General features: G+C 43.8%; 1 protein-coding gene across 2 annotated transcripts in view; it reads right to left on the reverse strand.

Moving 5' to 3' along the window:
* The window catches only part of LOC122543207 (unconventional myosin-Ib-like), a 63,611-nt gene that overhangs the window by 26,130 nt on the left and 10,262 nt on the right, over positions 1-27,219 (reverse strand). For both annotated transcript variants that reach the window (XM_043681670.1, XM_043681669.1), the window contains exons 4-10: positions 23,919-24,013; positions 21,002-21,106; positions 20,085-20,131; positions 18,700-18,763; positions 7,237-7,335; positions 5,484-5,587; positions 2,625-2,772 (exon numbers count right to left, since the gene is read on the reverse strand). In XM_043681670.1, the coding sequence (XP_043537605.1) occupies positions 2,625-2,772; positions 5,484-5,587; positions 7,237-7,335; positions 18,700-18,763; positions 20,085-20,131; positions 21,002-21,106; positions 23,919-24,013 (662 nt within the window). The remainder of the gene's footprint in view (positions 1-2,624; positions 2,773-5,483; positions 5,588-7,236; positions 7,336-18,699; positions 18,764-20,084; positions 20,132-21,001; positions 21,107-23,918; positions 24,014-27,219) is intronic.

Raw genomic sequence — 27,219 nt, forward strand, 5'->3', positions numbered from 1 at the left:
GGGCATGGATAGGATAAATAGACAAAGTCTTTTCCCTGGGGTTGGGGAGTCCAGAACTAGAGGGGCATAGATTTAGGGTGAGAGGGGAAAGATATAAAAGAGACCTAAGGGGCAACTTTTTCACGCAGAGGGTGGTACGTGTGTGGAATGAGCTGCCAGAGGATGTGGTAGAGGCTGGTACAATTGCAACATTTAAGAGGCATTTGGATGGGTTTATGAATAGGAAGGGTTTGGAGGGATATGGGCCGGGTACTGGCAGGTGGGACTAGATTGGGTTGGGATATCTGGGTCAGCGTGGACGGGTTGGACTGAAGGGTCTGTTTCCATGCTGTACATCTCTATGACCCCATGACTCTATGAACAGGAGGAAGCCATGTCTGATCTGGGTCTTAGTTTTCATATTTTCAATTGAGTTCCAGCTTTAACAACTGTTGGAGAGAGAGAGTTCCAAGTTTCCACTCCCTTTTATTTGAACAGAGGAGCAGGTGAGGTCATTCACTCCCTCAGGCCTGCTCTGCCATTCCAGATCATTGTTAATCATGTCCCTCAACACCATCTTCCTGACTATCCCTTGATGTAATTAGTGTCTAGAAAGCTATTGATCTGCATTGAGGCTGCTCAATGATTGAAGTTGCACAAAGCCTCTGGGTACAGAATTCCAAGAATTCACCATCCTCTCAGAGAACATATTCCTCCTCAACTCAATCCTTACTGTGAGACGGTGTCCCCTAGTTCTACACTCCTCTATGCCCAGCCTCCTTCCTGCATCTCCTCTCCCCCCTCCACCCCGTCGAGCCCTGACAATTTTGTAAATTTCATTGAGACCTCTTCCCATTCATCTAAACTCCAGAGAGTTACAGATGCATGCGCCTCGATCCCTCCTACCATCCCAGGGGTCAGTCTGGTGTCCCTCCACTGTGCTCCCCTCTGTGCAGCGTAAACCCTCCCTTAGAACTGCATGCAATATTCCAGATGCAGTCTCACCAAAGCTCTGTACAACTAAAGTAAGACATTTTTACTCTGGTACTATAAAACCATAAGATATAGGAGCAGAAATTAGGCCATTCAGCCCATCGAGTCTGCTCCACCATTCAATCATGGCTAATAAGTTTCTCAATCCTATTGTCCTGCTTTCTCCCTATAACCCTTGTTCCCCTTGATACTCAAGAACCTATCTATCTCCATCTTAAATATACTCAGTGACCTGGCCTCTGCAGCCTTCTGTGGCAATGAATTCCATCGACTCACAACTGTCTGGCTGAAGAAGTTTCTCCTTATCTCTGTTCTAAAAGGTCTTCCCTTTACTCCAAATCTGTGCCTTCGGACCCTCGTCTCTCCTACCAATGGAAACCTCTTCCAACATGTCAAGGCCATTCAGTATTTTGTATGTTTCAATTAGATCCCCCCCTCATCCTTCTAAATTCCATTTAGTATAAACCTAGAGTCCTCAAATGTTCCTCATATGTTAAGCTTTTTCCATTCCTGGACCATTCTTGTGAACCTCCTCTGAACACACTCCATGGCCATGACATCCTTTGAGATATGGGGCCCAAAACTGCGCACAATACTCCAACTGCTGTCTTACCAGAGCTTTATAGAGCCTCAGAAGTACATCCCTGCTTTTATATTAAAGTCCTCTCAAAATAAATGCCATCATTGTATTTGCCTTCCTAACTACTGACTCAACTTGATGAAAGCCAATGTACTGGCTGCATTTCCAAACTGCTTGCTGAACCTGCGTGCTAGATTTTGACTTCTGAATGTGGATACTCCAGTCTTTTTGAACACTGACACTTCCCAGTCTCTCCCTGTTTAGGGAAATACTCGACACCTCCATTTCTCCTTCCAAACAGGGGAATCTCAGATCTTGCCACATTACACCTGCCCATTTTATGTGAAGAGGTAACAAAACCAGAAGTTGCTGGAAAAGCTCAGCAGGTCTGACAGCATCTGTGGAGAGAAATCAGAGTTAACGTTTCAGGTCAGGAGACCCTTCCTCAGACCCTTTCTCTCCGCAGATGCTGCCAGACCTGCTGAGCTTTTCCAGCAACTTCTGTTTTTTTTTGTTTCTGAGTTATAGCATCTGCAGTTCTTTCAGTTTTTATTATGTGTCATGGTGCTCCCTGAATGAAGGGCTTTTGCCCGAAACGTCGATTTTCCTGCTCCTCGGATGCTGCCTGAACTGCTGTGCTTTTCCAGCACCACTCTAATCGAGACCCTGCTCCCTGAATGGCCTGGCATTAATTTGAGATTTCTGTTACTTGTTCTGGTCTCGTACCACACCAGAGAAGATAGTTTCCTTTGGTCGACCCTACTGAATCTTTTAACGATTTTAAACACTTCAGTCAAGGGAATACAGGCAAAACCTATGAGACCTATCCTCATAATTGAGCCCATTTTAGCCTTGGGATCCTTACCTTTCGTAGCGAAGAGTGTGGTGCTGGAAAAGCACAGCAGGTCAGGCAGCATCCGAGGAGCAGGAAAGTCGATAGCCCTGATGAACGGCTTATGCTTGAAACATTGATTCTCCTGCTCCCCAGATGCTGCCTGACCTGCTGTGCTTTTCCAGCGCCACACTTTTCGACAATGATCTCCAGCATCTGCGGTCCTCACTTTCTCCTTACCTTTAGTATCGTCAATGTAGCATCGTTCCATGCCAGTCGTCTGAAATTCTGACTTCAGCGTGATGTTGCCAAGTTTAAGTACGACTGCAACAGTCTCCATAATGGAGTCCACCTCAGCGTTACTGAATCCGATGACCTCCATGGCAGTCTGCAATACAAGCAGTCAGACATCCAATGCAGTAATTGTGGATGGTCGCTTCATTTTAGCTCTGGAAAACAACTTGGTCAGAGCTCCACGAGTTCTCCAAATGTCACTCGGTGTAACCAGAATCAACCATAGTAATAATATCAATTTGACCTCGCTGGTTGCTAAGAATGCAGAAAGATCTTTTAAAAATTGTGCCAACTGCCAATGGAATCACAGAAATTTACAACACAGAAGGGGACCATTTGGCCTATGTGGTCCACCCTGCCCCTTCAAACAAGCATCTTCCCCAGTGCTACTCTCCTGCTTTTACCCCATGTCCTTGCACCCCATTTCTATCCAAATAACCATCCAATGCCCCTCTTGAGTGCCTCAATGGAACCAGCTTCCATCACATTTCCAGGCAGTACATTACTAACTCCTCACTGGGTGAGTTTGCACATCACTTTAAATCTATGTCATCTTGTCTTGTTCTCTTCACAAGTGGGAACAACTTCTTCCTATCTACTCTGTGCCAGAGATAGGTGAAAATCTTCCCATGGTTCAATGCAGCAACTCTAATTCAGGAGATAATTATGAACTTTATGTTCGGGATTACACAATGCATCAGACCACAAATGTTTATTGATTTATTTTATTGTTGAAAAGTTACATGCACATATGTGTCCAGTGTAATGAAATCATCGCATTTTAAGTGTACAACCTTGTGTATACTTTAGCTTGCGTTTGCCCATCTACTTGAAGGTCCCATTTTACAATTGAGAAGGATATTCACATAAAAGCAGAAAGAGCTCGCAATTAAATTGCACCTTTTACATCGTCAGGATGTTCCAAAGCATTTTGCGGCCAATTAAGTAATTTTTAAGTGCAGGTTGTAGTTACGTATGGCAAAAGCAGCAATCAACTTGCGCACAACAAGGTATCAGAAACAGCAAACAACAATAAAATGTTCTGCTTTCAAGATGTCAGTTGAGGGATACCTATCTTCCAGATCACTGGAATTTCTCTGCTTCCAATAGAGGCCGTGGGATCCTCTATCCCCACCTGAAGGGGCACTCAGGGCGTCAATTGGAAGACAGCACCTCGAACAGAGCAGTGCTCCGATTTTGTCAGCTGGCAGTGTCAGCTGAGATTGTCTGCTCAGGTTTCTACAATGTCACTTGAACCAACAACCTTCTGACCAGAAATGAGGGTGCGAACCACTGAACCGTGCCCTGACACTCGATTATTAAGTTAATTTATCTTAAAGAGTACATTTTGATTGTATGACATTTGTGAGGTTAAGTGTATTGAATACGTTCAGGTTTCTCAGTATGCCTATGTTTGCGCTGGCTCAAGCAGTTCATGCAACTGGTTTGTCTTTGGTCTCTTTAAAGCACTAATTTATGTTCCTATAGAAAGGCAAGATGCAAGTTCATGCCCTCAGAGCTCCATGCTGTTATGATGCCACCCTGCTCTGCATATATTAGGTACAAAATACACACGACCAGGAGCAGCAGTAGACCATTTGGCCCTCTTCAGCGTGCTATACCATTCAATAAGATCTGATTACACTTCACCCCCACATTCCTGCCTATTCCCTGGTAACCTTCCCCTTCCCTCCCCTGTCCCGTTCTTACCAATAATCTATCCATCTGTATCTTTAAAATATTCAAGGATCTTTTCAGAAAGAGTGTTCCAAAGACTCACCGCCCTTTGTGAGAAAAAGTCTCGCTCCTAAATGGGCAGGCCCTTTTTTTTAAAACAATGACACCCCTACCCCCTGCTCCCCCAATCCCCAGCCCCTTGTGTTCGATTCTCCCATAACAGGAAACACCCTTTCCAACATCCCTCCCATCAGCATTCTGTTTGTTTTGATTAAGTCACCAGCTGATACAATTCTAGTCTGTCCAACCCTTCCTCTTAAACCCATTACCCTGCCCATTCCAGGAATCAGTCTGGTAAGGCTTCTCTGCACTGTCTCCAATGCACTAACATATTTCTTTCAATAAAGTGGCCAGTGTAAATACTACTTGAGATGCAGCCTCACCAGAGTCCTCTATAACCGAAGCACAACCTCCCTACTTTTTACATTCAATTCCCCTTGCAATAAAATATAACACTCTATTTGTCTTTTATTTTTTAGAAAATCTAAGAGCAATAGGAGTCAAGGTAGAATTTCATAACCGGGAAAGGCAGTATATTTAATGGCATTTAATGCAGATTGTCTTGGGTACAGTGCTTAACTGGGCATAGGCAATTAGCCTCTGTCTTGGTGAGAAATGTGGTGCCGGTCTGGTGATATTCCACCAGATTCCATCGTCACCCTGAACAAATTCTACCGGCACAAGAGTGTGGAATGAAACAGCATCCAGTGTTAACTGAAAAGGCTAGACACCCGCAGACACCTCAGATACTTTAGATGCATCTGAAACAGTCCTCGTACATGCCAAACACACCACATTCAGTCTGGACACTCTGCATACAAACCCCGGTAAATCCATTTCAAGAGACAAAATACTATCTTTGCTTTCCCTAGTTCCCCATCTTGCAGGATAATGGGGCGGGGGGAAGAGGGGGGGGGTAGCATTTACACACTTCATTTCCATATTTACATTGGAGGTTGGCAGGATGTTATGGGGAATAAATTTTGCCTGAGCCTGTGTACCTTCAATACTCTGCAGGAGCCATGCTGTGTAACCTTATCACTCCCTTTCAAAACACAAGTCACTTACTTTAACTGCGGTGAAATTGGTGGCATCGTTGACTCCATTTAATGTTGTTGTGTCTGTGTTCAGGTAGGTGTAATGATTGCAGTCCGGTAGCACCTTCAGATGCTCTGTGGAGTAGAAACGTAGAGGATGATTGCTGTGACAATTTCTACTGAGCACTTGTATTTAATAATGTGGAAACACAGCAGCGTGCTGCAATGCCCCACAGCATTGTGCCAAAGTTCAGGCTAGTCATGTCGATGATTTCCCCATTGAGTGTCATCACTTGCACGTTGGAGGAGGACAGGATGAGTTTACCACCCCAATCCCCTGACCAAATATGTGAAAATCCAACAGCTTGCATAAGCTAAGGCTTACCATAATGAGCAGCAACTGAAGTGAGGTCCTAGGAAGTGTGGGTAGAACCACACCCTCTGGTCACTAAGGGACTTCCTGAATGTCTGATAAGATTGGTATGGAGATGCCGGTGTTGGACTGGGGTGGACAAAGTTAAAAATCACACGACACCAGGTTATAGTCCAACAGGTTTAATTGGAAGCACTAGCTTTCAGAGCGATGCTCCTTCATCAGGAGGAACAGAGGGATCTAGGTGTGCAAGTACATAGATCCCTCAAAGTTGCCACCCAAGTGGATAGGGTTGTTAAGAAAGGACATGGTGTTTTGGCTTTCATTAACAGGGGGATCGAGTTTAAGAGCCGCGAGGTTTTGCTGCAGCTTTACAAGTCCCTGGTGAGACCACACTTGGAATGTTGTGTCCAGTTCTGGTCACCCTACTGTCGGAAAGGTACAGAGGCTTTGGAGAGGGTGCAAAGAAGGTTTACCAGGATGCTGCCTGGACTGGAGGGCTTGCCTTATGAAAAAAGGTTGAATAAGCTTGGACTTGAGAAAAGTCCAGAGAGAAGAGACCTGATCAAGGTATACAAAATAATGAGAGGAATAGATAGAGTCAATAACCAGAGACTTTTCCCCAGGGCAGGATTGACTGGTACGAGAAGTCATAGTTTGAAGATATTAGGAGGAAGGTATAAAGGAGACGTCAGAGGTAGGTTCTTTATGTAGAGAGTTGTGAATGCATGGAATGCGTTGCCAGTGGTGGTGGTGGAAGCAGAGTCATTGGGGACATTTAAGCGACTGCTGGACATGCACATGGATAGCAGTGAGCTGAGGGGGGTGTAGGTTAAGTTATTATATTTTACATTGGGATTAAATCTCGGCACAACATTGTGGGCCAAAGGACCTGTTCTGTGCTGTACTTTTCTATGTTCTATGTTCTATGTTCTATGTTTTATAACCTGGTGTTGTGTGATTTTTAACCTAATAGGATTGGACATTGTGAACATCAACAGTTTTGAAAGTATGTGAGATACCTCAGAGTAATGTGTAGAAACGCTCTGACCCTATTTCTGTTTATAAAATGTTCAACTTGAAATGCTTTGCCCTCTGATTGTATGCCTGGCATGGAATGCGTGTTATAAATATTAAGACACCCAAGAGTGGAACATGAAGTATGGGGACAAGTTGAGTTTTGTCATAAATTCTGTAACTTTTCAACTGGAAATGGTGGTAATATACCTTGGGAAACTTTCTGAATAATATATATTTTGGGGGGAAAAATTGACTGCTCACAGCAGGGACACTATCCGTTATTTGGACAAGGATACACAATACGCTCTGTCCCGGAACTAGATCGAGTGGAATTACAAAACGGTCAGAATGGGATGGAGGTATAGAAAATGGAAAGACAAACAATACTCACTGAGAAGGTCAGGGGATCCTCCAGCCAACAGCTGGTAGAAGATATGGAAGTTCCTCTCTCCTTTCAGACGTTTGACAACACGAGATTTCTCTAGAAGATCTGAAACAACATCCAATCCATCAGAACTCAAAGTAGATCCATACTAAATCCAGGTTTGTTTCTCTCCCCTTTTCTGTCAGGTTTCCACCAGGATAAAACGTTCAAACTCATTAGAAAAAAATGAGAATAAACAGCGTTGTGTTGCAACACTAAATTATAAAGGTCACCAGACAGATTAGGATGAGGGATGCATTAGCCCCGTTTTAGTTCATCTGACCAGAAAGCCAAGCTGCTCCGCATTAACCTTTTCTCCATCGCGTACAGCCTTGTGTCCTTCCATATGTCCTATCTCAGTTGCTTCCTTTCAAGTCTAAAAGGCTCATGTTCCTCCAGTTGTTCTTCATTGCTCAATCTTCTTAACACTGGAAGCAGCTTCTCATGGCCTTCAGCACTACAGCATTTTCCTATTCACTTATTTAATTTCCTAATCTTACCTTCATCCAGACAAATTGTCTTGCTATTGCAGTATTGTGATAAATAGTTCATTGAGCAAACCAAAGATAGAAAACAATTGATAAGCAGAAAGAAATTCCTCTTCGTCTCTGTCTTAAATGGGCAACCCCTTACTTTGAGATGATTCCGTCTGGTTTTAGACACTCCCACAAGGGAAAACAATCTCTCTGTATCTCCCCTTCAAGTTCCCTAAGAATCTTGTATATTTCAATCAAGTCACCTCTCATTCTTTGAAATTCTAATGAGTACAGGCCCAATCTATTCAACCTCTCCTCATCAAACAGTCTCTCCATACCTGGGATCAGCCGAGTGAACCTTCTCTGGACTGTCGCCAATGTCAATACACCTTTCCTTAGATAAGGAGCCCAGAACTGTTCACAGTATTTCAACTGTGGTCTGACTGGTGCCTCATATAGTTTTAGCAAAAACCTCCTGACTTCATTACTCCATTTAGAGTCATAGAGATATATAGCACAGAAACAGACCCTTCGGTCCATCTTGTCCATGCCGACCAGATATCCTAAATTAAACTCGTCCCATTTGCCAGCACTTGGCCCATATCGCTCTAGACCCTGCCTATTCACGCGCCCATCCAGATGCATTTTAAATGCTGTTATTGTACCAGCCTTCATCACATTCTCTGGCAGTTCATTTCATACACAGACTACCCTCTGCGTGAAAAATTGCCCCTTAGGTCCCTTTTAAATTTTTCCCCTCTCACCCTAAACCCATGCCCTTTCATTCTGGACTTCCCCACCCCAGGGAAAAGACTTTGCCTATTTACCCTATCCATGTCCCTCATGATATTATAAACCTCTATAAGGTCACCCCTCAGCCTCCGACGCTCCAGGGAAAATATCCCCAGCCTATTCAGCCTCTCCCTGTAGCTCAAATCCTCCAACTCTGGCAACATCCTTGTAAATCTTTTCTGAACCCTTTCAAATTTCACAACATCCTTCCTATAGCAGGGAGACCAGAATTGCACATAATATTCCAACAGTGGCCTAACCAATGTCCTGTACAGCCGCAACATGACCTCACAACTCCTGTACTCAATGCTTTGTCTAATAAAGGAAAGCATACCAAACGTCGTCTTCACTATCCTATCTACCTGTGACTCCACTTTCAAGGAGCTATGAACCTGCACTCCAAGGTCTCTTTGTTCAGCAACACTCCCCAGGACCTTATGATGAAATGTATAAGTGCTGCCCTAATTTGCCTTTCCAAAATGCAGCACCTTGCATTTATCTAAATTAGTCATAGTCATGGAGTCATAGAGATGTACAGCATGGAAACAGACCCTTCGGTCCAACCCGTCCATGCCGACCAGATATCCCAACCCAATCTAGTCCCACCTGCCAGCACCAGGCCCATATCCCTCCAAACCCTTCCTATTCATATACCCATCCAAAAGCCTTTTAAATGTTGTAATTGTACCAGCCTCCACCACTTCCTCTGGCAGCTCATTCCATACATGTATAAACTCCGTGTGCCAAGATCCCGTTGCAATCTGAGGTAACCTTCTTTGCTGTCCACTACACCTGCAATTTTGGTGTCATCTGCAAACTTACTAACTATACTTCTTATGTTCACATCCAAATCATTTATCTAAATGATGAAAAGTAGTAAACCCAGCACTTCTTTGAAATAAATGCCAACATTCTGTTTGTTTTCCCCGTCACCTGCTGAACTTGTGTGTTAGTTTTTTTTATGATTTATGCACGACGATTTCCAAATCCCTTTGTGCAGTCTTCCTCCCTTTAAACAATATTCACCTCTTCTATTCTTCTTGTTAAAGTGCATAACCTCAGATTTCCCCACATTATATTCCATGTGCCATTTTGTTGCCCACTTACTTAACCTGTCTACATCCCTCTGGCAGACTCTTTTGCCATTCTCACTATACACCTTTCCATCTATTTTTGTGTCATTTGCAAACTTGGTGATTATACATTCATTTCCCACATCCAAGGTATTATTATATATTGCAAATAATTGTAGCTCCAGCAGTAATCTCTCTGGCACCACACCAGTTGTCATCTTGTAAAGGTCCCCATTATCCCAACTCTTTGTCTTCTATTAGTTATCCAATTCTCTATCCATGCTAATATATTGTCCCCCAACACCTTGAGCTCTTCTCTTACTAAGTAGCCTGACATGTGGAACCTTATCAAATGCCTTCTGAAAATCCAAATATGTTAATTTTATTGGCTCCCCTTTATCTATCCTGATTGTTACCTCATGAAAAAACTCTAATACAAACATCAGGTATGTTGTTCCGTCTGTGAAACCATGCTGACTCTGCTTGATCATGTTGTGTATCTCTAAATGCTTTGTTATTCCAACAGAATGTAAGATTTTGCAAATGACAGATGATAAAGTAACTGGACTGTAAGTTACCTTTTTTTTGTCACCTCGACTTTCTTGAATAAACGTGTTGCACTGGCAGTTTTCCAATCCTCTGGCACCTTTCCAGAATCAAAGAATTCTTAGAATATCAATCTCAGTGCATCTACTATCCAAGTACCTTCGATCCATGCTGACCAGATATCCTAAATTCATCTCGTCTCATTTGCCAGCATTTGGCCAATGTCCCTCTAAACCCTTCCCATTCGTGTACCCATCCAGATGCCTTTTAAATGCTGTAATTGTACCAGCCCCCACCACTTCCTCTGGCAATTCGTTCCATACGCGTACCACCCTCTTCATGAAAAAGTTGCCCCTTAGGTCCCTTTTAAATTATTCCCCTCTCACCCTAAACCTATGCCCTCTAATTCTGGGCTTTCCCACTCCAGGGAAAAGACCTTGTCTATTTACCCTATCCATGCCCCTCATGATTTTATAAACCTCTATAAAGTCACCCCTGGAATGCAACCTATCAGCCCCAGGATGCTTATCAGCCTTTAGCCCCATTAGTTTCCCGAGTACCTTTTCCTCTAGTTATTGTTTATGTTTCTCTCCCCATTTTTGCCCCTTGATTATTTTGCAGTTTTGGAATGCTGTTAGTGTATTCCACTGTGAAGACAGATGCAAAGTACTCCTTCAATTCCTCTGCCATTTCCTAGTTCCCCATTATTATTTCCCTAGCTTCTTTCATTTCTCCCCCTCTCTTCCTTTTTATGTAATCTTGCTGTCTAGTTTACTCTCAAAGTTTATTTTCTCCCTCTGTTTTTTGGTCATATTTTGTTGGTTTTTAAAACGTTCCCAATCCTCTGGGTTACCACCAATGTATGTCACATTGTATGGTTCTTCTTTCAATTTGATTCCATCCTTAGCTTTCTTGGTTAACGACAGTTGGTTTATCCTTTTCCTAGAATCCTTTTTCCTCACTGGGATGCATCTTTCTTATGAGTCATGAGCTATTTTCTTTAACATCTCCATTATTCCTTGACCATCTTTCCTGTGAAGTTCCTCTCACAGTCCTCTCCAGCAACTCTGCCTTCATTCCTTTGTAATTACATTGATTTAGGTTTAGTTGTTTCAACGGTTTCCAACTCAAATTTGTCATCCTCAAACTGAATGCCAAATTCTACCAAGTTATGCTCAATGGTTCCTATGAGATTTTTACTTAGGACATCATTTATTAAACCTGCCTCATCACACATCATCTATAGACCACTCCCACCAGTGTCTTCTTCCCTTTCTTATTTCTTACCTGCCTATTGGAGATTCTACATCACTAATCCAAGGTCAAGACCTACACCCAGTCTGAGCAGTTGCTGGAATGAAATTGCCTCTTTAACTGCATTCAAATACACAGAGGGACCCCGGTAGACTTTCATCTTACCAACCTTTAACAAATACAAAATCATGGGCAGCTTGTCCCCAATTTTGCAATGAAAGCAAGCATGGAGGTACAGCAGACAGTGAAGAAAGCTCATGACATGCTGGCCTTCATAACAAGAGGAATTGAGTAAAGGAGCAAAGAGGTCCTTCTGCAGCTGTACAGGGCCCTGGTGAGACTGCACCTGGAGTATTGTGTCCAGTTCTGGTCTCCAAATTTGAGGAAAGACATTCTGGCTATTGAGGGAGTGCAGCGTAGGTTCACGGGGTCAATTCCCGGAATGACGGGACTATCATCCAGAGGGCAGTGGAGGCCAAGTCTCTGGATACTTTCAAGAAAGAGTTGGATAGAGCTCTTAAGGATAGTGGAATCAAGGGTTATGGGGATAAGGCAGGAACAGGATACTGATTAAGGATGATCAGCCATGATCATAATGAATGGTGGTGCAGGCTCGAAGGGCCAAATGGCCTACTCCTGCACCTATTGTCTATTGTCTATTGAAGGCATTTAGCTCACCAAGGGATAAATACTGGCCCCAGGACACCATGGGGAATGGCCCTGTTCTTTTTCCAGTGATGGCCACAGGATCTTTTACACTCGTAATATACAGAGCCTTGGTTTCTACACCCTGGCACTGAAGAGAGATGTCCATGCCTACAGCAGTTTATAAAAGTGATGAGGAAAATCTTGTGAGTTCTTGTTGGATTAGCTGCAGACTTGCTGCTGTGGGCACTGGATCGCAGCTTTACTGGATTTATTTTTGATAAAGCAAATGGCAGGCGAGCCAACATTTCTTGCAAGGAGCTGGAGATCCTCCGCTCCCATTACTGCCTGCACTGACTCTGTCGCTGTTCGGATTACCAGCCAGCTTTGTGTTATCTGCTGTCAGCCTTTGCACGTTTATGAGTCTTTAATGGGGCATGAGGAACAGATTTGCTTCACTGAGGTGTTCTTAAAAGCAAAGTGGTAAATGAAGTAGAAGACATGGAGGAGTTATTTCAAAGATCTTATGTCAATAAAAACAGACTATACTAAATGCTTAGTCCACTTTTTTTGCTGCGTGCAAGTTGGCTGTTGCATTTCCTACAACTGTGACTACACTGCCACAGTGCTTCAAATCCACATTTCAGAAACTTCGATTCTAACCAGCAAAACAAAGTCAGCTGAATGCTGAATGATGGTACAGATTCATATAAAAGAAGGCTGTATTCATACAAGCCAGGTGCCCAGCCTATGTTTATGATCTAGAAGCGCAACATGCCAGATATTGTGTTTGGGAAGCGTAGTGAAAGCAGCTCAAATTGAGGGAATTGATAGGAAGGTCCTTTCTACAAATTTTGTCTTAATTGGTTGTAACTCTTAAAAAAATATACATCCACCTTCCGAGTCAGCACATTCCTAATAGGTTTGAATCGACTATAACCCTAGACAGCTTTAAGTTCTGATTGCAGCTGCTGACTTGTATTTATTACCTTTCAAAGTTCGCCAATAATCATTAACGTAAATTGCCTTTGGACTTTGAGATAACTGAAGATTGTTTTACAAGTATTCCATGTCCAACTTTCTCCAGTTGTGATGAAAGTTCATCAAGCTGAAATGTTGGCTCTGTTCCTCTCTCTGAAGACACTGCCAGTTTCTCCGGCAGTTTCTGATTTTATTTCAGATATTCAACACCCACAACATTTTGCTTTCATGCCAGGAGTGTTTCCGCTCAGTTTAAACTTGGGAAAAGTCTTGCCGATCAAACTCGAGTATGACCTTTACTGATCACCGCACAGATCCTTCATGTGCAATAGTCACTTTCAGATTCACCCTGGGGTATTTCAGCACCATTAGTCATACATTGGTTGAATTTCATGTGATACTGATCAACACACCAATTAACCTAGCCTAATTCATTTTGTATTACCTTGGGATCCACCCTATCCTTGGTTTGGTATAAGCTATGAATACGCATTGGATCCTTGGGACGCCAAGGGCTTGAAATCATTCCTAAAGTAGTATGCCCAGAATTGTACACAGTACTCCTGCTGAATTCCAAACCCAAAAAAAATCACGAAGGTTAACATAACTATCTCTCCATTGCACTCAATTGTGTTATTAGTACATATCCCAAGTTGTTTCATTTAACAAGAATCAGAGTAAAAATTGTCTAAATCCCAATATTTTCTATCCTTCAAAATAAAACAAAAATGTATAAATCCACCACTTTGAAAAAAAAACCCATGACATTCCATGTGATGATTGGGTGGACAAAAGACTTTCCTTTAACTCTGACACTGTAAACAGTATTCTTCCAAAATGAGGGGGCACAATCACAAGGGTCACGAAATACAAAAGAACTACTGTACCCATGAGTGACAATGCCTGGCACCCACCTATCCCTATGGTTATGTGCATGTTCCTTCTGTACATCTCTATGACTCTATGACTCTGACCTCACTCAGCATTTATAGAGTCGTAGAGTCATAGAGATGTGCAGCATGGAAACAGACCCTTTGGTCCAACCCGTCCATGCCGACCAGATATCCCAACCCAATCTAGTCCCACCTGCCAGCACCTGGTTCATATTCCTCCAAACCCTTCCTATAAGAAAAAACAATAACTGCAGATGCTGGAAACCAGAGTCTACGTTAGAGTGGTGCTGGAAAAGCACAGCAGTTCAGGCAGCATCTGAGGAGCAGTAAAATCAGTCTATTCCTGATGAAGGGCTTTTGCCTGAAACGTCGATTTTCCTGCTCCTCGAATGCTGCCTGAACTGCTGTGCTTTTCCAGCACCACTCTAATCTAGACCCTTCCTATTCATAGACCCATCCAAATGCCTTTTAAAGGTTGCAATTGTATCTGCCTCCACCACATCCTCTGGCAGCTCATTCCATACACGTACCACCCTCTGTGTGAAAACGTTCCCCCCTCACCCTTAACCTATGCCCTCTCGTTCTGGACTCCCCGACCCCAGGGAAAAGACTTTGCCTATTTACCCTATCGATGCCCCACATAATTTTGTAAACGAAAACGTTCCCCCCTCACCTTAACCTATGCCCTCTAGTTCTGGACTCCCCAACCCCAGGGAAAAGACTTTGCCTATTTACCCTATCGATGCCCCACATAATTTTGTAAACCTGTATAAGGTTACTCCTCAGCCTCCAACGCTCCAGGGAAAACAGCCCCAGCCTGTTCATGTAGCTCAATTCCTCCAACCCTGGCAACATCCTTGTAAATCTTTTCTGAACCCTTTCAAGTTTCACAACATCTACCTGCTGTTTCCTATCCTTCACCTTGTTAAACCTTACATGCAGAATCTTGGCTCAAGCTTTTTGGATGACACACTTGGCAGGGGGGGGGGTAGGGCAATAATTTAAAAAAATGATAATTGAGGTCAGTTCGGCAGAATCACCCTCAATTGAAGCCTCTTGGCAATTATTCACAAGGTTATTTTCAAGACCATTAATTTGCTTTCTGTTTTCTTGGTAATTTAAACGCATTCATGGTTAGCAATTGCTTGCCCAAAATTTGTAATCTGACAACCGATCCCATATCGCCCAAAAAATAGCAGCAGGAATGTGAGCGTTCTATGTAAACAGAGAGGTTTACTGTCCAGTACGCCCACTGGTCGCTGCTGCCTCGGATTCTGGGCCTGCTCTTCTCCAGAGTAGGATCATAACCCACTGCCACAGCAGAGCAAGGCTAGATTCCTGGAACAGTAGCCATCCAGGAGTTCCTTTACAGTTTGGCTCACGATTCTCAGTCCATATATGGAAGGTTTTTCGCCCTTGCTCCTGTGTGGCTGGCATGATTTTGCTGCCAAATTTCAAGTCCCTGTTCTCTGCAAATCACTGATCAGATATCTATTTGCCACAACTTGCTGCTGTTACCTTCCTGCCAGCTGTTTACTGCTGGCCATTTGCTGACTGTTTGCGTCTGATCATTTGTTATTGGCTGTTTACTGCTGGCCATTTGTTGACTGTTTGCGTCTGATCATTTGTTATTGGCTGTTTACTGCTGGCCATTTGCTGACTGTTTGCGTCTGATCATTTGTTATTGGCTGTTCGCTGCTGGCCATTTGCTGACTGTTTACGTCTGATCATTCGTTATTGGCTGTTCGCTGCTGGATTAGTGGTGCTGGAAGAGCACAGCAGTTCAGGTAGCATCCGAGGAGCAGTGCTGCTGGCCTTTTGCTGACCATTTGCTGCTGACTGTTTGCTGTAACCTGGTTACTAGTGACCATCTGCCAACTGAACTGCTTGGTGTTTACCTTTGCCAGCTGATTCCTCTATAGACTCTCCATGCTGTTTGTTTCCTGTTACTAGCTGTTTGCTGTCAGCTAACTGGACTAGACCTTGCTTCTGCTTTCTGTTGCTGGTTCCCTCAGGTCTCTGTTGCTGTGATCTCCTCATCTCGTGCGTGAGGACTGTAAATATATTATTGAAATGAAAATATGCTTTTTTTTTAAATGATTGCAGTCCGTGGTCCTTGGGGCATTTTCCTGGTTTTGTTTTTTGGCATCACAAACAAGCCTATTAAAGACCATGAACATCACCTAAAAAAAGCTGTGCATTTGAAACTGTACAACACATAGGGTAGCATCTGGAATATGAACACAAAACAGCAGTAAAAAATACCAGGAATCCATGTCTTGAAAACAGAATTCAACTTAATCTCAGAGAAACAGCAATTCTCATTATTATCAAAGAGATATTTCCTCAAAATATACCTCCTTATCATCTTTGACCTGGTATTGATGGAAGACCTGTGGGTGTATGCTGATTTCAATTGGATTTGTCAAGATTTTGGGCATTGGCTCTCAAACTGATAGGTTGTGCCAGTAAGGTAGGAACAGATGCACCATTGAGATGGAAGGTTTACTTTCATATAGTCTAAGCATTAGTCTATATGTAGACCACAACTTCCTGCATGCAGCCGGGAAAGGGACCTCAATAGGCTTTAGGCTTCTCTCCTTGAATGTGCAAAGGATCTAAAGCCTGCACCCTGGACATCTCTTTATATACCTTTGTCAATAAAGTGGGCCATGCACTTGCAGTGTGGAATATTGGTGTACCAGCTGCCTACCATATTGGACAGTTTGGCACCTGGTTTATGCCTTGAAGATAGAGACTCAATGAATGATTAGAACTTGGTATCAAAAGGCCTGAAGCTGACCACGTAACTTTCTACTGAAACTGATCATTCACAATTAATAATCCATAATGATTGGAAATATCCAATAGATTGGTGACAAAAAAAAGAGAATATTTCAGTTAATCTGAACTCCATCTTAACAGTCTGTTAGTTTATCGAGGTTTGTAATGATTACAACAGCACAGTAATTGCATGCTGACCAACTCCATGAGCATTTGGATTGTAATTGTCACAGCCAGATACCATGCACAATGTCAGCAGTATACAGGACGTTGAGGGACAAGTACTACAACCTCTCCTCCTAACATTTCAAGTCTTCAATTTGGCTCTGTCTTACTGCTGCCATAGCATATACCAAGTAAGTAGCACTCTGCTACTGACTGAGGCAGAGTCTTTCCCTGAGAGACATAGGTTCCCTGTCTCAAATGTTGGAAGACTGACTCTGATCTTTGGGGATACAGGCCGCAATCTCATCCTGGACCCTCCCAGTGAGGTCCACATCAGCCCATCAGGAGGCCAGTACATTACAACTCATTCCACTCGAATGATCAGCCTCCAACCCTACACTGGGTCCCTTTGAAACAGAGGAAGTGGGAGCTTCCATTGTAAGGAGTCCCTGTGCTTGGCCCAGTCCAACAACCACAATCCCCACCTCAGGATTGACTTTGTATGGAACAGGGAGGCATTTGTCTCCAAACAAAACAACAATACATCCCAATGCAAATCTGACTGCTGGCACAGTTTGTGGCCCTTTCATTGAGGTTTGAGCAGGAGAATGCCAGAATGCCCAACATTAACAATGTAGAAAACACAAAAGAAAGACACAATTCCATTAAAAACCTCACAATTAATGTCACTACTTAATGTTTTCCACATGCAGACCTGTCCTCTGACTGCAGGTGTTCACCTCGGTCTTGGATGAAGAGATACTATGCATTAATTTTGTGTGATGGAGCAAGAAAGGGAGATGCATCTTAGTAACTGTAGCTTTCACAGTGCTCTGTGAACTGTCAGTCACCAGAGTACACCATAACGCATGGGACAATAAATGATAATTTACTATTTATAGAAAGAGCGATCAAAATAAAACAGCTGCAATATTTAAAGATTTGATCTCTTGAGCTAAAAGTAGGGTTTGGGATTTCAGCAGGCAGTCAGACAACTCAGCAGCATGGAGAGCTAAAGCTGGGCAGTGTAGATCCAGAAGCTGACTCCATGCCAAGGGGTGAAATTACTGACGGGTAAGATGTAAATGAAGGATGGGAGTCGTGTGTGTGTGTGAACAGTGGTTTGTTCGCAGCACACAAGCCAAACTGAAGCGTTTCCAAGCTGAGAGTGGTGGGAGAGATCCCTGCAGTCTTGCATGAACTTGAAGAATGTGTGGTTTATAGGCTTTTAAAGGAGATGGCAGTGAACAGCAGCAATTTGGGAGGTCTTGAGAGGGATGGGTCCCAAGGTTCATCAAGTTGAGTATGCGGAGGATTGGTAGGAAAAGGGGAGATGATGAGAAACTGGGGCTCAGCTGAAAACGTTCCACATCTTAAGACATGTACTTCCTTAACCTCCTAGGTATCACTGATATCTGGGCTAAACCACCACCTCTCCAATCTGCTCTATTGTTTCTCAACACTCTGGATGTCCTGGTTTGGGGATGTGATTGAAAACTCTGACTTTATGTATAGGTCTCTTTGACAAGGCAGTGGTGAAGATGAGGTCTCAAAGTATTTATGTTGTGGAATAAGAAAATGCAAATCCAATCTCTGCTCTGGACTTTGCATGAGCCTACATGAATGGAAAGACACCTCACTTGGGAGCAGAGGAACCCCAGAGCAGACAGATCTGCACCCTATGGCTTCCAGTCCAAAGGATCACAATTCTGATGATTACCTGCCCATCTAACTGATAGCAGCAGGTTACGTCTGTGAGAACTGAGGAGGGGGCTCACTCTGCCTGTGGTTTCCTTCAGTATTACCAAGAACGGTACTTACAGTTACTGACGACACCGCCCAATGGATCACCCTTGAAATCAAACTCAATATCCATGTATTTTCCCTAAACGGAGAAATGTGGAAACTCAGTTTATCAGAAACACAAATGCTGAAAATGTTAGCTTTATTGCTATCCATAAAAATCCCAAAGCAGCCCCACCCCATCATAAGGAAAAAGAAATCCTCTCTCACTCTTCCTGCTCCAATACTGGGTGGCAGGGTGAGCTGTGAGGAGGGTGCAGAGATGCTTCAGTGTGACTTAGACAAGTTGAGTAAGTGGGGAATTGCATAACAGATGAAGTATAATGTGGGTAAATGTGAGATTATCCACTTTGGGAGCAGAGCAGGAAGGTAGATCATTATCTGAATGGCAATAGATTGTGAAAGGGGGGAGGTGCAGTGAGACCTGGGTGGCCCTCATACCCCAGTCGCTGAAAGCAAGTATTGCAGAAGCAGCAGGCAATGAAGAGGGTAAATGATATGTTGGCCTTCATAGTGAGAGGAAGTACAGGAATGGGGATGTCTTGCTGTAATTGTACAGCTGTTCCTCATCTCTAAGCTGGGCGGCACGGTGGCTCAATGGTTAGCACTGCTGCCTCACAGTCCCAGGTTCGATTCCAGCCTCGGGCGACTGTCTGTGTGGAGTTTGTACATTCTCCCCGTGTCTGTGTGGGTTTGCTCTGGTTTCCTCCCACAGTCCAAAGATGTGCAGGCCAGGTGAATTGGCCATGCTAAATTACCCATAGTGTTAGGTGTATTAGTCAGAGGGAAATGGGTCTGGGTGGGTAACTCTTCGAAGGATTGGTGTGGACTGGTTGGGCTGAAGGGCCTGTTTTCACACTGTAGGGAATCTAATCTAAGTTTGTACACTTACTCCTGGGAGAGCCCCTTTAAGAATCCTCTCTGTTTCAATGAGATCACCTCTCATTCTTCACAACTCCAGCGAGTAGAGTCCCATCCTGTTTAGCCTTTGCTCTTAAGACAATCCCTCCATCCCAGGGATCATCCTGATGAGCCCTCTCTGAACTACCCCCAATGAAATGATATCTTTCCTTAAATAAGGGGATCAAAACTGCTCACAGTGCTCCAGGTGTGATCGCACCCTCTTCTCTTGCTGTGGAGAACAGCTGTCCTCTCCATTCATTCCCCACCACGGTGGGCCTCAGGCAGTGAAGGCAGTCAGGAATTTCCATCCTGTTGCTCTGTGCTGCCATTGGGCTAAGGGCTAGATGGCTGTAAATCACATATTTGCTCCATGATATGGGCAACAAAATGTGTGGTTCTCTGTGCGAAGAGTTTAAAAAAAACATCTCAACCAGTTCACGACACCCAAAAACCCACCTCCAACTACAATTGTCAGCTGATAACCGGGTGATAATACGTACAAATCTGGAGGAGTTGTCATTCCGTACAGTCTTGGCATTGCCGAATGCTGTCAAAGGAAACAGTTGTAAAACAGTCAGGAGTGGCTCCATGCATTAAATACTAAAACAGACACCATGTGGAGGTTGAGTCTCTGGCACCTTCTGGCTGCCAACTTAAAGGGGCATCTGTGGCTTTTTTGGCTGAACATGATTGAAGGTTTTGAAACTTCTCAATTTCTTTACAACTTAGAACTAGAATTCAGCAGTGTGTGTGGACATCAGACAAAGGCAGAAGTGCACTCACGATCATATGACAGTCAACAAACACTCAATAACAAATGTAGGTTGGCTTGCTGAGCTGGAAGGTTCATTTTCAGACGTTTCGTCACCGTACTAGGTAACATCTTCAGTGAGCCTCCAGACGAAGCACTGCTGGTGTTTTCTGCTTTCTGCTGGTGTATTCCAAGGAAACCCAAACATATAAACAGAAAGCAGGAAACACCAGCAGTGCTTCGTCTGGAGGCTCACTGAAGATGTTACCTAGTACGGTGACGAAACGTCCGAAAATGAACAGCAAGCAAACCTACATCTAGAACCTCAACCTGAGCTACAAATCCTCTCAAAACTTGCTAACTCAATAACAAAGCTTACATATAAAGAATGGAATGAGGTGGTGGCACTGGAGGGAGACCAGAGTCTATGGATACAGGTTTCAGTGAGACTCATGATGTGGAGATGCCAGTGTTGGACTGGGGTGGACAAAGTCAGAGGTCACTTCACCTGACCAAGGGGCAGCGCTCCGAAGCTTGTGGTTTCAAATAAACCCGTTGGTCTATAACCTGGTGTCATGTGACTTCTGACTCAGACTCGGTACCTTCAGGGATGAATGCGGAAAGAAAACCCTCGCTGAAGGTTAGGTAAAACTGGATACACCATACCTTCCAGGACAGGATTTGACTGCAAAAGCTGTTCCTTGACTTGATTAACCTCTGCTCCTTTGCCACACACTGCAGCAATATAGGACATCACAAGTTTACTGGCCTCTGAAGGGAAGAAAGAAAGAGAAACTGTCATTCACATTTAGCATTCTCTTTGACCTTTTCTGACTTGTAGCTCCACACGTGTCACCACAGCACCTTTTTCAGCGGTGGCTGTAATAAAGGGGACAACTCTAGTTTCCATAGCATGTCCTTGACATTGTCTCTCCCCAAAAAGGAGTTTACCTGGGCTTGTGGTTTGAGTTATTTCCTCAAGGAGGTGACCCTGTTTGGGGAAGAAGCATACAGACTGCTAGACTGCTCAGTGCCTCCATTGTACTGTTAACACCAGCATCAGAGTCTGCTACATTAAAATAAAATCCCTGTGTAACCTGTTCTGAAGAAGGATCACTGGACCCAAAACATTAACTCTGCTTTCTCTCCACGGATGCTACCAAACCTGCTGAGTTTTTCCAGCAATTTCTGTTTCTGATTTCCGGCATCTGCATTTTTGGTTTTGGTCTTCTTGGTTTGAGAGATACATGTTGGTGAGGACACTGAGGAGAAATCTCCTGTTGTTCTGCAAAATATTGTTGTGGCAGCTTGAGAGGCCATTCACAGCCTTAGTGAAGGAGTCTTATCCAAAAGACATGAGAACAGCCATCTTAAACTACTACCTGCACAGAACATTTAATTCAGACCCTTCAGTTTTAAAGTAACATTAACTCGTTGTTTCTCTTTCAGATGCTGACTGACAGGTTATGCATCTTCAGCACACGCTGGTGCTATTTCAGGATTCCAGTGTGGCACAGTGGTTAGTACTGCTGCCTCAGAGCACCAGGGTCTTGGGTTCAATTCCAGCCTCAGACGACTGTCTGTGTGGTGTTTGCACATCCTCTGGGTTCCTCCCACACGCCAAAGACCTACAGGTTAGGGTGGATTGGTCATGCTATATTGCTCAGTGTCCAGGAATAGGCAGGCTAGGTGGATTGGCCATGGGAATACAGGTGTGGCCTGCCTCCACTCTGTTGGCATTCTAAGATAATCTAATTAACATTACACCAATTCTGCAGCTCCATCACATCTGTGTAAAATCAGCATTGTACTTGCCATAATCAATGGAGCTTTCAAGATCAAATTTGCAGTAATCTACAAGTTTTAACTGTTTATCAGCTCTAAACAGGAAAGCATTAAATACTTCTAGAAAGAAAAAGTCACATCCGTTCGCAGTTTCTGATTGCATAAAGCATCCAATCTTTGCAAGTGACCTTGAGAGTTATGCATTAAACGAAATTCATAGTAATTTAGCAGAGGCATTGCTGATTAACACCTAGCAACAAGGTAACTGGTCCTGAGTCTTATCTCCCTGTCTAAGTTTCAAGTGCAGGGTTTCAAACACACCCACACATTGCATCATTTTACATGTTTTTACAATAGCAGTGGGTCTAGGGACAGAGTTTTAACCGAGTCACTGTTCAGAACCAAATTTCCCAATGGGATCGCCCATCTCCCTGTAAAAGTAGAAATGGCAGCAGAGAGTGATCCAGATCCCATGGCCTGGGTATTACAGACAGTGAACTGTACATGACCAGTGTGGGCAAACAGCTCCAGTCCCAATTCCCTTCACTCTGCCATTGGTGGCCATGCCTTCAGCTCCCTGGATATCAAGCTCAGGAATTCTCTCTCCAAACTGACACAATTCCCTTCAATCCTACTAAACTTTTACTCACCTGTCCTAACAACTCTTTGTTTGATTGATATTGCTCCTTTAAAGTCGCCTGGGATGTTCTGTGTGATATTAAAGGCAGTATATAAATGCAAGTTGTGTGGGCTCTTGTGACACAGTGGTTTTTTCCTACCTCTGAGCCAGGAAGCCTGGGGTCAAGTCACATCTGCTACAGAGGGGTGTAATAACACCTCTGAAGACTGGATGTAGGTTTGCTCGCTGAGCTGGAAGGTTCATTTCCAGACGTTTCATCACCTACAAGCTAACTTCTTCAGTGGGCCTCAGGCAAAGCACTGTACATGATTCCTGCTTTCTATTTATATCTTTGGGTTGGTGTTGTCATTTCCTGTCACTGCAGGAAATGACAACATCAACCCAAAGAAACCCAAACATGTAAATAGAAAACAGGAATTTTCAGCATTGCTTCATCTGAGGCCCACTGAAGATGTTATCTAGTACGGTGACGAAACATCTGGAAATGAACCTTCCAGCTCAGCGAGCAAACCTACATCCAGAACCTCCAAACTTCGCAAAACTCATCAACCTCTGAAGACCTTAAAGCCATAAGAAATAGGAATAGGAGTGGGTCATTTGGCCCCTTGAACCTGTCCTGCCATTCAATAGGATCATGGCTGATCTGCCATTCATCAAGTCCATTTTCCTGCCCTTTCCCTTGATTCCCTGACTGATCAGGAATCCATCTATCTCAGTCTTCAATATACTCAAGGACTCTGCCCCCACAGCTCTCTGTGGCAAGGAGTTCCAAAGACCCACAGCCCTCTGAGAGAAGAAATTCCTCCTCATCTCGGTCTCCAATTGGTGCCCCTTTATCCTGAGACTGGTCCTAGACTCTCCACATGAGGGGGAAACATCCTCTTTTAGCACTGACCCTGTCAAGCCCTTTAAGAATGTTTCAGTGAGATCACCTCTCATTTTTCTAAATTCCAGTGACTTGTTTAGCCCTTGCTCATCCAATAATCTCTCCACACCAGAGACTATCCTAGCGAACCTTCTGAACAGGCTGGTGAGCAAAGAATCCATAAATGCACGTTTGTTTTGTTATATTACACCCCATAATTTATTAAGCTCTCGGTGGCTTTCACAAGTTGGACAAGAGGCCAGTTTTGTTGGACGTGCCTCAGGATACATTACCTGTTTTTCCTGATCCACTCTCGCCAGTGATGAGAACACATTGGTCCTTATCCCTATCTCGGAGTGATCTGTATGCCTCATCTGCAATGGCATAGCTGTAGGGAGAAGTGTGATCGTTAGAACTTGTTTTGCTTGTTGAATTTCTGCACCCTTCCCCAATTCTGATGCATGGCTTCATATTTCTTGAAGGAAAGTGTCACCTCGAGGAAGCCACAGAAAAACTGTCAGCTTCAAAAGACGTTACACTGACAAGTAGTGATCCTTGTGCAACAGGCAGCTATGTTTCACCCTTCCCCCAGTTTTCCTTCCCCCTCTCCTTAATAAATGTCAGCAGATCATTCAAGCATGGAGGTGCTTCTTTACCTGAACTCCACAGACATACAATTCAGGAATCATCACAGGACTTTTTTCCCTCCTTCTTGCCTAAGGCACTGAGGATCAGTGTAGCCGAGCTACAGAAATACAATCAAGACGTTGACCAAATGTCAATTGTACATCACATGTCGGACTACAGCTGCTTAGCTGCATGAAGCATTAGATTTACAAATACATCTGGACACCATAAATCTATTAGACGTATTTTGACAAACTTCCAAATATTACTTCCTCTTCTCTCCTGAAGATGCTCTCTCGCTCCAAGGGCACTGATTATCCTCTGGTACTTTGTCCAACTACCCATTTTTCATAGATGGTGACTGTTGACAGGGCATTCAACCAACACTGGCAAACGTATCTACATGGTGGGGGAGTGGTGTTCAGAGGAGATTTCCCAGGATGTTACTGGGCTGGAGAGTTTCAGTGACAGAGAGAGAGATCAGACAGTCTGGAGTTGCTTTCCTTGGAGCAGAGGAGACTGAGGGGGCACATGATTGAGCTGGATAAAATGATGAGGGGCATTGTTAGGGTGGACAGGAAGAATTTTTTCCCTCTTGATGGAGGCATCAATGATCAGGGGGGCATAGACTGAAGGTGAGGGGGCAGGGTGTTTAGGGGGGAATGTTTTTCACCCAGAGGGTGGTGGGGAATCTGGATCTCACTGCCCGTGAGGGTGGCAGAGGCAGAAACCCCTCAGAACACTGAAGAAGTGTTTAGATGGGCACTCGCGATGCCAAGGCGATGGGGCTAAGTGCTGGGGAACAAAGGTTAGGATAGCCAGGTGGTTGTTTTTGACATGATGGGTCAAAGAATCTTCTTCTGTGCTGTCAATCTCTAAGACTCTAAACTGGATTTTCTTTATATTTGCTCTGTTAGCTTCTTCTCAACAAATGAAATAGCATTCACAAAGCTGAAATTATCTGGGATTATGTTTGCTTGAATTTGTTATACATTCACTTGAACCAACAATCATATTATTAAAAAGAGGCATTGGGCCATATACAGACCCAGCAGCTGAATGAAATTTGTATGGTCACCATGTGGGGCCAAACCATTCTCCTGCATGTTTACATGGACTGTATGAGACACATTGATGATATTTAATAATATAAAGGTAGAAACAGGTAGGCTGATCGAGAAATGATTCACCCTGTGTGGCAGAGACGACCAGCAAGGTCCCAGGCTCAATTACCTGGACTGCGCTGAGTTAACTATTTGAAATGGAGGCAATACACGTTTCAGGCCCACCAGTGTAGGATAAAACAAAACAGCTATGGTTCCTGCCTTATCTGGTGATCGCTGCTGTACATGTCCAGGTCAGATGTTAAGGGGTGAATTTGCTCTGCTGACCTTCAAGAAATTAGATGCCCCGCGGGTAGGGTGGCATGTTTCTCTTACATTTTCTCAATCTAAAAAAAATTATATTGCCATCTCCTACTACTCAGAGTAAATTTACATTGTCATCTCCTATTCAGAATCAATAAGAACACTGCAGTTAAAATTCTGACCACGCCCTGCAGTTAAAACGACTTACACCAGATTTTGCCATTAAGGGATGATCTACATCATATTGTTTCTGAAAATAATCAAATCACTCCATTGTGTCACGAGTGGGATGTGACTATGGGGGAGTGGCTGGGGGCTGTCTTGTGGGCATTACTGATGGAGATGTAAAATTCTGTATTAAAGGGAGGACTGTTCCCTTGTTCAGAGAGATCTCTTGGCACAGCTTCACAAAGCCCTGCGAATAGGGTTAAGGGTTCCTCCACAGTTTGTACTTGCTTAATAAAGTTTGGCTGTTCACAGACGTTGGCGTATTGCAGTTGCATCATGTGTGTAAGAATCTCAAGGAAAAGAACTTAACATTTGGTGGTAGCGGTGGGACTCCAACATATACAGAGTTTCTAGGCGGACTGAATAAGCAATTGTCTGAGTGCCGGTTATGTGAGACGGATGGGCCCACGAGGTAAGATTTACCTTGATCTCTTTCCTTAACCTATCACTCAATTAACCCCTTGTCCCCTGGGACTCTGTAGTGACGGAATATCTGAGGTAACGTACGCATCTGCACGCCAACGAGTTCGCTTTCAGAACCATAAGTTCCTCGAAAGGGAGGTTAGAGTCCCCCTCGAAAGGGAGGTTAGAGTCCCCCTCGAAAGGGAGGTTAGAGTCCCTCTCAAATTTGGAGGTTTGAGTCCTCTAATAGTGAGGTTTGAGGCCCCGGAACATAGTGCATAAAATTAAAGATAATTACTGTGCCTGTCTCAACCACCCTGCCTTAGACCGGTTATTAAGAGGGGAATCCCCCACGCGAAGGTCAGGACCTGAAGTGGGTGTGGAGACCGAAGACACTGGACTAGTATAGAGAAATAAGTTAGGAAGTTCAGACCTTAGAAAAAAAAAGGGACAGGCATTGGATAAGTCGGGTGTTGGAACCCCTTTGCATCGGTTATGCCGGGATGACCCCCACATTGAGGAACGGTTCAGGCGCCTGTCAGGATTTTAAATTAAAAAATTGGGAAATGAAATTTAGCTGATAGGAGGAACTTGGGACATAGATAAACGTTTAAAAGCAGAGGAGCTAATTTGGAAACGTAATACGGGCACTAAATGGAAAACGTTCATACCTGCATGGAGAAAGGTTGCTGAGGAAATAATGAACAAATTTAAACAGGCCAGCTGAGGAGAATAATGCACGTCAAAGAGGGGTTAGTGTGTGTGATAATGAGGGAAACCCTAAGTCTTGGGAGGTGCTGAAGAGTCAGTGAGAGGATTATGATCTGAGTAAAGGAAAAATTCAGAAAGGATAGACAAAGTAAGGAATCAGCGTTGAAACACCAAGCTGAACGATCAAGTGGATATAAAGTGGAGGTACCTCATGACATGTCTGGTCTGCCAATAATGTTTCAAAATAATGACACTGATG

Source organism: Chiloscyllium plagiosum, chromosome 42 (genome assembly GCF_004010195.1).
Source record: "Chiloscyllium plagiosum isolate BGI_BamShark_2017 chromosome 42, ASM401019v2, whole genome shotgun sequence".
NCBI lineage: Eukaryota > Metazoa > Chordata > Chondrichthyes > Orectolobiformes > Hemiscylliidae > Chiloscyllium > Chiloscyllium plagiosum.